At 54.7% G+C, this 11,828-nt stretch overlaps 1 protein-coding gene across 1 annotated transcript in view; it reads left to right on the top strand.

Moving 5' to 3' along the window:
• DHRS7B (dehydrogenase/reductase 7B) overlaps window positions 1–11,207 on the top strand; it is a 28,756-nt gene extending 17,549 nt beyond the window's left edge. The window contains exons 4-7 of the mRNA XM_066264499.1: window positions 1,126–1,342; window positions 1,867–1,959; window positions 7,372–7,524; window positions 10,088–11,207. Coding sequence (XP_066120596.1) covers window positions 1,126–1,342; window positions 1,867–1,959; window positions 7,372–7,524; window positions 10,088–10,293 — 669 coding nt within the window. The 3' untranslated portion in view covers window positions 10,294–11,207. The remainder of the gene's footprint in view (window positions 1–1,125; window positions 1,343–1,866; window positions 1,960–7,371; window positions 7,525–10,087) is intronic.
• Window positions 11,208–11,828: the final 621 nt, after the last annotated feature.

An 11,828-nucleotide genomic window follows, 5' to 3' on the forward strand; every position in this document is an offset into this window, starting at 1 on the left:
TTCTCAGGAAAGGGGGGGCAATGGCTCTGCTCCAAAGCCACACAACTCAACCACTGACACCCCCAGAGTCTGCCAAGAGTTCTATATGCCGGCCAAGGCAGCCGACTTCTCAGCAGGGTGGGGTGAAAGGGAGTCTAGAGGGTGGAGCTATTGCTCTCTCCCACGCTGATGCCACACCAAGGGGAGTGCTCCACCCCAGAAAGCTTGTCTGCAGTATGGGGGGGGGAACTCAGCTCAGGGGATCCCATGGCTGTCCCTTCAGCTCTGTCACCAGAGCCACAAACCCCAAGCTCTCCTCAAATGACTCTAGTTCAGTCCACCTTTCCTCCACCAGAGCCCAGGGTGAATGGCCACCAACAAAGTTTTGTGCATCAGTCCTTTCAGAGGGCACCTGTGTTTCTAGCAGACTCCTGTCTCCCTTACAGACAGAACCCCCACGGACTTGCACAGCCAGATGTGACGTGTGCGCCTCTTCCAGGCTCTGGTGCTCTGAGCTGGGGAGCCAGGCTTGGGGTTGAGACCCCCACACTTCTAGGGGAGAATACCCACAGCTGAGATGTCCCTCCGGAACCTCAGCCAGTACCCGTGGGAGTGGGCCAGCCCGTTTTGTGTCTGCCAGTCTCGGTGTGGCTTCTGCAAGTTTTTTTGTTTTTTTTTAACAGAGACAGAGTCAGAGAGAGGGATAGACAGGCACAGACAGAAATGGAGAGAGATGAGAAGCGGTCAATCAGTTTTTTTGTTGAGAAGCATCAATCATTAGTTCATTGATTGCTTTCTCATATGTGCCTTGACCGTGGGCCTTCAGCAGACCTAGTAACCCTTTGCTGGAGCCAGTGACCTTGGGTCCAAGCTGGTGAGCTTTGCTCAAACCAGATGAGCTGCGCTCAAGCTGGCAACCTTGGGGTCTCAAACTTGGGTCCTCCACATCCCAGTCTGACGCTCTATCCACTGCGCCACCGCCTGGTCAGACTGCAAGTTCTTGTTTATGAGACTTCTTAGAAGAGAGATGCTACATCCTTGTCATTTCATGTCCAGTGGGTCCTTCTAGGGCTCCGAATAGCAGGGACACATGGCTCACATGGCCTCTCATTCAAGGTGCATTTGGTTTCTGTCGTATATGACCAGGTAGAGACACACAGGCCTTACGTGGTGGCCTTCGACCTCGCATACTCTGGGGCCATACCTGCAGCAACAGCGGAGATCCTGCAGTGCTTTGGCTACGTGGACGTGCTCATCAACAATGCTGGGATCAGCTACCGCGGTGCCATCTTGGACACCACCGTGGACGTGGACAAGAAAGTCATGGAGACAAACTACTTTGGTCCAGTAGCTCTAACAAAAGGTAGCCGACTTTGAGAGAACACTGATACATTGGGGTTTTCTTTTTCTTTTTTCACTTTAGTTGGTTCCTTGTTGACGTTGCCTGCCCTCACTCTCTGTTTTACCTGGAACAGGTGCTGTCATTTATAGCTTGGGTGCTGGCTATGTCCAAACTGTTATTTGCATTTTTTATATCTGCTTTCTAGACTTGAATCAAGACGTTCTCCTCAAGGCCAGCTTTGTTGGTAGCGCATGGCCTCCGTTTCCCGAGTGGTGTTTATAAACCTTGTAAAGTAGACGCACTCATGCTAGGCACGGATCCTGCTCTAGGGGAGAGGCCCTCCGCAGGGAGGGAGCTGAGCTGGCTGGGGGTGAAGAGGCTGCTGCCTGCTGGCCGCTGGAAGTCTGCTCAGCACAGGACGTTCTCTCCACTGAGGGCGTCACTGTACACCCCTTATTCCGGTGACATTGGAATGAGGTCGCTCTGCTCAGCGTGCTGCAGTGGCCAGAAGGAAAGTCCCCTCTGAGTCTGGTCTCTCTCCTCAGCACTCCTGCCCTCCATGATCCAGAGACGGCGTGGTCACGTAGTGGCCATCAGCAGCATCCAGGGAAAAATCAGCATTCCTTTCCGGTCCGCATGTGAGTTTCCTGCCCCCTCCCCCCGGTGGTTTTCTCTCTTGTGTTTTCCTGATTACAGAAATACCACATTATCCAGAATTCAGACAGTAGAGAAATACTCGACATAGAATACGAAGGAACTTCATCAGAATGTGTCTCCTCGCGAGACGTCTGGGTCCAGACCCCAGCGCTCCTCCTCTGTGTGGCCTGTGCGAGGTCCCACCCTCTGTGCCCCAGTCCGCACCTGCCAGATGGAGACAGGCAGCCCCACCCTTGGAGGCCACTAGAAGGACAGTTCACCTCTGAGCTCCGTTTAGTAAGTGCCTGGAGCTTGGTCAGGGTGAGCACCGTGCTGTCGGTGGCAGTCATTGGTCACCATGTCTCCTTGGGTGTCACCACTTCATACCTTGTGGCACATGCCTCCAAACCTTTCTACCTGTGGCCAAACCAACAAAAATGGGATCACATTATGCATAATGTTTTGTGGTTTGCTTGTTTCACTTGACAATGTATCCTTTTTTTTTTTTCTTTCATTTTTCTGAAGCTGGGAACAGGGAGAGACAGTCAGACAGACTCCCGCATGCGCCCGACCGGGATCCACCCAGCACGCCCACCAGGGGGCGTCGCTTTGCTGCGACCAGAGCCACTCTAGCGCCTGGGGCAGAGGCCACAGAGCCATCCCCAGCGCCTGGGCCATCTTTGCTCCAATGGAGCCTTGGCTGCGGGAGGGGAAGAGAGAGACAGAGAGGAAAGCGCGGCGGAGGGGTGGAGAAGCAAATGGGCGCTTCTCCTGTGTGCCCTGGCCGGGAATCGAACCCGGGTCCTCCGCACGCTAGGCCAACGCTCTACCACTGAGCCAACTGGCCAGGGCCCCCCTTAATTTTTAACCATTAACAATGATGTACTACATAGAACATCCCTAAATATTTATATCTCTAGGCACTCATGGGAGGGTTTCAGTAGGATAAATTCCCCAAAGTGGAAAAAGATAGGACCAAATAACTGCTGAATGGACTTCTAGTTCATACCTACACCTCCCTGTAAGCAAGTGGCTAAGCCAAAATTTTGAGATATCATTTCTGCCATCATGTAGTACCAGCAAGCAAACAGAATCCTGTTTCCTTAAATTGAAAGATTTCCTGACCTGTGGTGGCGCAGTGGATGAAGCGTCGATCTGGAATGCTGAGGTCATTGGTTCAAAACCCTGGGCTTGCCTGGCCAGGGCACCTATGGGAGTTGATGCTTCCTGCTTCTCCCCCTTTTTTTTCTCTCTCTCTCCTCTCTCTCTAAAACAGTGGTTCTCAACCTGTGGGTCGCGACCCACAGGTTGAGAACCACGGCTCTAAAATGAATAAGTAAAATCTTTAAAAAAATTAAAAGACTTCAAAGGTAATTTCACAAACAGTTCAATTCCTTTCTTTGCTCCACCCTCTAGAGGTAAATACTTATAACCGACTGATCTGCTCTCACTGCCTCTAAACGCTGACTCAGCCCCGCTGGCGTGGGCGAAGGCAGGGCGAGCAGAGGCCGCAGCACTTAAGGACAGGGACAGCTGTGCAGCTGCAGGCATGGTGGGGCCAACTGTCGGGGCTGGGGCGTCACAGAAACTCCCTCTTTCTTTCTGAGCCCTGCTCTGCCTTTAGTTCCCTTGTGGATCCTCTGGCAAGTCTCGACTGCTCTGACCCTCGGTTTCCTTTCTCACAAAACGAGAGTCCCCTGGCCTGCTTCACAGAGCTGTTTTAGAGATGAAATGAAACACGTGGAGATCGAAAGTCCTTTGTGAATTGTGAAGCAGTGTTTCCATGTTTGTTTGCATGGCTGGTATTTCTGTTTCTACTCCAAGAGTACAGGACAGCCATCGAAGGCTGCTCAAACGGTGTGGTACACACACAGAGTCACAAATGATAGGGCAAATGAGGTAAACTGTTAATAATAGGTGAGTCAGAATACAGAAGTCGACCATGTTCTTGGTACGAAATTATGTAGAAACTTTGATTTATTCTGAGTTCTGTTCTCCAATTGGCCTGTGACTGAAGGTCACGTGTGGCTGGTCTGGGCACTGGACAATGACCGGACTGGATGGGGGAGTCTCCTGGCACACGGCCAGCCCTGGCAGGCAGCAGTCTTCTCAGCTGTAAGTCTCTCCCTCACACTGCTGTCACGAGAGCCACACAGGTGACTGTGGAGACCAGGGCGGAGACCGGGAACCTCAGGGGTGATGACTAGGTCAGCACAGCCTCGCTGACAGCCCGCAGCCTGAGAACTCGGGGAGACGGTGTCAGAGTGCAGCCTTCTACTCTGGGGACGCCAGGATGAGTTCCTCTTCTCAGGTGTGGGGCCTGGGCAGCACTCCCAGAGTCCCAGGTGACAGAGTCCCAGAGTCCCAGGTGACAGAGTCCCAGAGTCACAGGTGATAGAGTCCCAGAGTCCCAGGTGACAGAGTCACAGGTGACAGAGTCCCAGAGTCCCAGGTGACAGAGTCCCAGGTGACAGAGTCCCAGAGTCCCAGGTGACAGAGTCCCAGAGTCCCAGGTGACAGAGTCCCAGGTGACAGAGTCCCAGAGTCCCAGGTGACAGAGTCCCAGAGTCCCAGGTGACAGAGTCACAGGTGACAGAGTCCCAGAGTCCCAGGTGACAGAGTCCCAGAGTCCCAGGTGACAGAGTCCCAGAGTCCCAGGTGATAGAGTCCCAGAGTCCCAGGTGACAGAGTCCCAGGTGACAGAGTCCCAGAGTCACAGGTGACAGAGTCCCAGAGTCCCAGGTGACAGGAGCAGCGCTGTCCACCCATCTACCCCTGAGCTAGCCCTCCAGCCACAGCGACCTGGCCTAAACCAGAGAGGCTGGCCCCACAAGGCACTGTAGCGAGGTCAGACACTCAAGCTTCTCGTGTGACTTGCTGTGACAGTTCCGAGTTCCTCCCTCCCTGTGTTATTGGCAAATGGATCCCCCTTTCCTAAGGCCAGAACATTTAGGACTTGAACTGGAAAGACCTGTTTCTAGTGGAGATGCTGTGATTTCCTCAAGAAGGCCACGTGGAGGTGCGTTGCCTGTGTTCAGAGTGCCTGGCCTCGTGTTGTGGAGCCAACGTCCAAGACCTGGATGCGGGTCCCAGTGAAAGTCCACTTCCTGTCCATCTCGGGTTTTGTGCACACACACTCCCGGGCAGGCAGGGTGCTCCCTGCAGCACAGCTGTGACCACCACACCTGGAAACACCGTTGGGTCCACTGCTGCGGCTGGGGCTGTGGGCGGTGAGGCACCAGGCAGGCAGGTCTATGGCTGGCGTGCCTGGGCTGTCGTCACCAGGTGAAGAAGGCCACTTGCAGGAATAATGGGAACAGTATAAGCTCTTTTCTGTTAAAAAAAATTACTTTATTACTTATTTATTTATTTTTATTTTTTGTATTTTTCTGAAGCTGGAAACGGGGAGGCAGTCAGACAGACTCCCGCATGTGCCCGACCGGGATCCACCCGGCACGCCCACCAGGGGCCACGCTCTGCCCACCAGGGGGCGATGTTCTGCCCCTCCGGGCCTCGCTCTGTCGCGACCAGAGCCACTCTAGCACCTGGGGCAGAGGCCACAGAGCCATCCCCAGCGCCCGGGCCATCTTTTGCTCCAATGGAGCCTTGGCTGCAGGAGGGGAAGAGAGAGACAGAGAGGAAGGAGAGGGGAAGGGGTGGAGAGGCAGATGGGCGCCTCTCCTGTGTGCCCTGGCTGGGAATCGAACCCGGGACTTTCGCATGCCAGGCCGACGCTCTACCACTGAGCCAACCGGCCAGGACCAGAAAAATTACTTTATATGTAAAGTCACATATATGTACCTAATAGGAAAAATAAAGCTTGAAACCATCAGCACTGGTTGCCTCTGAGACTGGAAGAGGAAGGCAGTTTTCCTTTTTTACTTTATAGCCTCTGTACTATTTGAATATTTTATCCATTAGGCATTATGTTGCTTTTTGGTTGGGGGGGTTCTTTTAAAGTTGAATAATTTCTGACTTAAAAGTTGCAGGAGGGCCCTGGCCGGTTGGCTCAGCGGTAGAGCGTCGGCCTAGCGTGCGGAGGACCCGGGTTCGATTCCCGGCCAGGGCACATAGGAGAAGCGCCCATTTGCTTCTCCACCCCTCCGCCGCGCCTTCCCCTCTGTCTCTCTCTTCCCCTCCCGCAGCCAAGGCTCCATTGGAGCAAAGATGGCCCGGGCGCTGGGGATGGCTCTGTGGCCTGTGCCCCAGGCGCTAGAGTGGCTCTGGTCGCAACATGGCGACACCCAGGAGGGTCTCAACATGGCGACGCCCAGGATGGGCAGAGCATCGCCCCCTGGTGGGCAGAGCGTCGCCCCTGGTGGGCGTGCCGGGTGGATCCCGGTCGGGCGCATGCGGGAGTCTGTCTGACTGTCTCTCCCTGTTTCCAGCTTCAGAAAAATGCAAAAAAAAAAAAAAAAAAAAAAAAGTTGCAGGAGGCCTGACCTGTGGTGGCGCAATAGATAAAGCGTCAACCTGGAAATGCTGAAGTTGCTGGTTTGAAACCCTGGGCTTGCCTGGTCAAGGCACATATGGGAGTTGATGCTTCCAGCTCCTCCCCCCTTCTCTCTCTCTCTCTGTCTCTCTCTGTCTCTCCTCTCTAAAAATGAATAATAAAAAAAAGTTGCAGGAGGCCCTGGCCGGTTGGCTCAGCGGTAGAGCATTGGCCTGGCATGCGGGGGACCTGGGTTCGATTCCCGGCCAGGGCACACAGGAGAGGTGCCCATCTGCTTCTCCACCCCTCCCCCTCTCCTTCCTCTCTGTCTCTCTCTTCCCCTCCTGCAGCCAAGGCTCCATTGGAGCAAAGATGGCCCGGGCGCTGGGGATGGCTCCTTGGCCTCTGCCCCAGGCGCTAGAGTGGCTCTGGTTGCGGCAGAGCGATGCCCCAGAGGGGCAGAGCATCGCCCCCTGGTGGGCAGAGCGTCGCCCCTGGTGGGCGTGCCGGGTGGATCCCGGTTGGGCGCATGCGGGAGTCTGTCTGTCTCTCCCCGTTCCTAGCTTCGGAAAAGTACAAAAAAAAAAAAAAAAAGTTGCAGGAACAATATAAAGAATTCCCATTGTACGCTCCACGAACATTCCCCAGTTAACATTTTATCATGTTTGTTTCATTGTATTTTGTGTGTGTGTGTGTAGTGCACATATGTGTATATTAACTTTATAATTTTTCTTTCCTGAGCCATTTGAAGAAAGAGACATGTTGCTCTTCTCCTCCTGAATGCTTCAGGGTGTTTCCTAAAAACAAGGATACAATGTATTTGTCTAAATAAGGCGATGAACATTGCTGTAATACTATAATTTCATAATCTTACATTATAAAACCAGTGTTCTAAGAGAGAGAGAGTGGATGGGAATGAGTGTGTGGTCTTACCCAGCCCCACCCCTCACCAGGTCACTCCCACCTCTTCCATCCTCTGCAGACGCAGCCTCTAAGCACGCAACCCAGGCCTTCTTTGACTGTCTGCGTGCCGAGATGGAACAGTATCAGATCAAGGTGACCGTAATCAGCCCCGGCTACATCCACACCAACCTGTCTCTAAATGCCGTCACTGCCGATGGCTCCAGATACGGAGGTGAGGACCAGTTTCTCTTTTCTTGCATAAAAAGCTATGGGTTGGCCACTGTGAGATACTCTGCTCTTATCTGATGATTCTTTGCTCATTCGTTTGAATATAATTTTTTTTTTTTTCATTTTTCTGAAGCTGGAAACGGGGAGGCAGTCAGACAGACTCCCGCATGGGCCCGACCGGGATCCACCCGGCACACCCACCAGGGGGCGATGCTCTGTTGCATCCAGAGCTATTCTAGCGCCTGAGGCAGAGGTCACAGAGCCATCCTCAGCGCCCGGGCCAACTTTGTTCCAATGGAGCCTTGGCTGCAGGAGAGGAAGAGAGAGACAGAGAGGAAGGAGAGGGGGAGGGGTGGAGAAGCAGATGGGCACTTCTCCTGTGTGCCCTGGCCGGGAATCGAACCCGGGACTCCTGCACGCCAGGCCGACGCTCTACCGCTGAGCCAACCGGCCAGAGCCTGAATATAATTTTTTAAATGAAAACACTTACATATAGGCGTTGGATATAAATACTGCCGCATAATCCTCTTACCACGAACCATCCATCGCAGCTGTCAGACCAGGTGCCTTGGAGGGCTGGAAAGGAAGTCCACAAGCTGAAATGCTGCCAGATGTCCAGCGAACCCGTTCTCATTGAATTAAGGGAAGTTAAATTGAATAAACCATGGAGTCTATGGGTTGCTTGACCCAGAGGTTACCCACCCACTACGCTTGAGAAATCACTGGTTTCGGGGTACTCAAAGCAACGAGCCTGGTCTTCTGGGGTGAGGCTGAGTTTGCTAGTCTCAGAGTCTCCCTCTTGCTTCACCCAAAGAGAATGCCAAGCTGACCTGCAGTCACTCCTGGTGAGCCCACCTGCTGGACAAGGGTGCAGGCTCAGGCCAAGCAGAGGCCAATTGTTTCTGCCCCCCATGTAGGTCGACCTGGGGGTGCTGTTGCTATGGAAGCCGGCTTTGCTTTTGCAGGCTTGAACAGGGCCCTTGAGTACTGTCCTCCATGTCTTGACTCCTGGGATGTGACCTCTTGGGCCTGTGCTGGGTGATCACCTGAGGCCTCCTGGTCTTGCACCCCCTCCAGCCAGACCTGAGCCCAGACTGCCTAGGTCCTGGGCGGCTGCTGCTCTCTCACTCAGCAAGTCAGTGGAAACCAGACAGAGGCAGAGCTCCAGGAAGATGCAGGTGTGTATCACACACAGAGAACCTTTTCTAGAGTCTGTCTGCAGCATTTAAAAATAAGCAACAATCAGAAACTTCCTCTTCTGTGTTAACAAAAACACGGTGAGAATACAGATGCTGGCAGAAAGCTGAGTCCGTTTAGACAACTCACGAATGGTTTCTACGGGCCTGTGACGGGCCCCTCTGTGCCTGACGATGGGTCCGGCTCTGCCGGCAAGCTTGTCAGATCACCAGGGAGGAAGGAGCATCAGCTGTGCATCACCCTCCTGAGCTCCCTAACACCTTAACAAACCAAGGCTTCCTCCTGCTTCACGTCCAGTTAGTGCGACGTAGGGAACGGGGACGGCTCCCGGACCCCACTTCTCTGCGCTTTAGTAGCTTGTAGTGCAGACGGATCACGGTCTTCCTGCACCCACCTGGCAGATCTCGAGCCGGGCCACCCGAGCTGAGCATGATGGTCTAATGTCCTGAGTCACTGGCTGTTTCAAAAGGCAAAGCTCCCTGCCCCGGATGGGCAGAGCATCGCCCCTGGTGGGCATGCCGGGTGGATCCCGGTCGGGCGCATGTGGGAGTCTGTCTGACTGCCTCCCTGTTTCCAGCTTCAGAAAAATACAAAACAAAACAAACAAAAAAACAACGGGGTATTAAAAAAAAAAAAAGGCAAAGCCCCCTAAGGTCAGGGAGCTCCTCCTCGGCGGTGGTGTGAGGGGTAATCTGAGACCCCCATCTGGGCTGGTCTGCATCCTCTGTGGTAGACCAGCTCTGAGCACTGGCTGGAGCCCCGTCTACCTATTCCCATGTCCACCCCCTCCTCTCTCACCCCCCTTGCCCCCACTGAGCCACAGCATGGGTCCTCATGGACTGCAGTGCAGGGAGCCGGGGATGGGGACAGGACGGTGGGCTCGCCCCCCGGGAGACGGGCCACAGCATGGGTCCTCGTGGACTGAAGGACGGGGAGCTGGGGATGGGGACAGGACGGTGGGCACGCCCCCCGGGAGACAGGCCACAGCATGGGTCCTCATGGACTGCAGTGCAGGGAGCCGGGGATGGTGACAGGACGGTGGGCACGCCCCCCGGGAGACAGGCCACAGAACGGGTCCTTGTGGACTGCAGTGCAGGGAGCCGGGGATGGTGACAGGACAGTGGGCACGCCCCCCGGGAGACGGGCCACAGCGTGGGTCCTCATGGACTGCAGTGCAGGGAGCCGGGGATGGGGACAGGACGGTGGGCACGCCCCCCGGGAGACAGGCCACAGCATGGGTCCTCATGGACTGCAGTGCAGGGAGCCGGGGATGGGGACAGGACGGTGGGCACGCCCCCCGGGAGACGGGCCACAGCAGCTCAGCTTGAGGGGCTTCTGCTTCCAGTTTCACGTTCCTTTTGTTTACCTAGTTATGGACAAGACCACGGCCCAGGGCCGAAGTCCCGCGGAGGTGGCCCGAGATGTTCTGGACGCTGTGGGGAAGAAAAGGGAAGATGTGATCCTGGCTGACCTGCTGCCGTCTTTGGCCATTTATCTGCGAACTCTGGCTCCTGGGCTCTTCTTCAGCCTCATGGCCTCACGGGCCAGAAAGGAGCAGAAGTCCAAGGACTCCTAGTGCCACAGAGCGGGTGTTCCTGGTCTGTCTCAGGCGGGAAGAATGGAGAGACTTCCCCCATGGGTCCCCGGGAGGCCCTGCTGGCAGCAGGCATCTTCCCAGTGGTGAGGGCGAACTTCAGGAATGACCGGGGATCTGGGTTTTAGTGCTAGGAATCTGAAATAAAGGAACAGCCTCCTTTGAATTTTAGTCTCTGCCAGCTCCTGGGAAGTGTTTCGGTCTTGAAACCGGAGGCATCCTGACAGCACCTTGACCCAGTTGTTTTCACGTTTGACTTAGGCACAGCCACTTCCCAATTGTTTTGGTAGCGTCCATGTGCAGTGCTAAAGGGGGGAAGTTACAGTGGAAGATGTCATTATTCATATCCATTCCCAGGGTCCTGCGAGATCTCCTTCAACACAGCAGATGGGCTAACACATGGTTGGTCATTAGATGTATCTCAGTGACACCAGCTTTATTACCAAAAAGGAATTCCCCAGTTTCTCTATTGACTCCACCCACAGTCCTGTAGGACCAGGCACCACTCCAGGCAGATGGACTTACTAAGACGACTGCAGCCCAAGGGGCAGGGTGACCTCCACGGTCCTGTGACCCTCAGCTGGGGCTCTGAAGCAGAATCTGCTCCCTGGTGGTGACTGCAGCCATGAGGGGTGCCTGTTCCCCCTTCCTGACTTACTAAAAACACATGGTGGAGGTCCGCTGGATAAGTCAACTTCTTACCTCAAGTTTAGGATAAAAGCTCTCCCATTATTGAAGCTGACAGTGGAAAGTGGGGCCCATCACATAGGTTTCCCCAAACTGGAATAAAAATCTCGTAGCACATTAATACTGCTATCTTACACGACGTCCTAATTATGCACCTATGGAGCTTGTGTTTTAAATAGTTACTCCTAAAATAAAAATGGCCAAAGCCAGTGTGTGGTTTGGGTGTTGAGGCTCTCGTTTCCTGGAAGTAGGAGAAGGAAGCGTGGACTAGACCTGCTGACCTGTCCAGCTCCCAACATGGCCGAACCTCCTGGAGCCCATGGCTGAAACGCACAGATGTGATGGGTGGCTTTTCCCTTTCCTCAGAAGCCACTTACCTCCCTCCTGACGTGGAGGAGGAGGGGCCCCTGCGTTCACGTCACGGAGGAGCTGGGCCTGGGTCAGGTCCAGTGGTAGCCGCGCTGAGGCCTGGCCTGAGCCTGACCCCCTGTGACGTCTGGGCGCACGGCACTTCCTCAGTAGGAGGCAGCGTGTCTGTCAACGGGAAGGACAGCACATCTCTCCCTGGACGCTCGTGAGCTGTCCTTTCAAAGGGCCCGTCTCCAGGTGCTGTCCTTTCCTCCGTTAAATCAAGTGGTCAGCAGTAGGAGACTGGTGTGCTCTGCGGGAATGCAGAGCTAGTAAGCGCACACTTGGTCGCGACAGCATCAGCTGTGTTCCTGAGGAGGCTGGGACGGTGCCTGCTGAGCCCCCACCCCCAGGTGTGGGCCGGGGGACGGAGCTTGGGGCAAACAGTCTCAGCCTCGACATGGTCCGTGGTCACCCTCAAA

Source organism: Saccopteryx bilineata, chromosome 2, assembly GCF_036850765.1.
Source record: "Saccopteryx bilineata isolate mSacBil1 chromosome 2, mSacBil1_pri_phased_curated, whole genome shotgun sequence".
NCBI lineage: Eukaryota > Metazoa > Chordata > Mammalia > Chiroptera > Emballonuridae > Saccopteryx > Saccopteryx bilineata.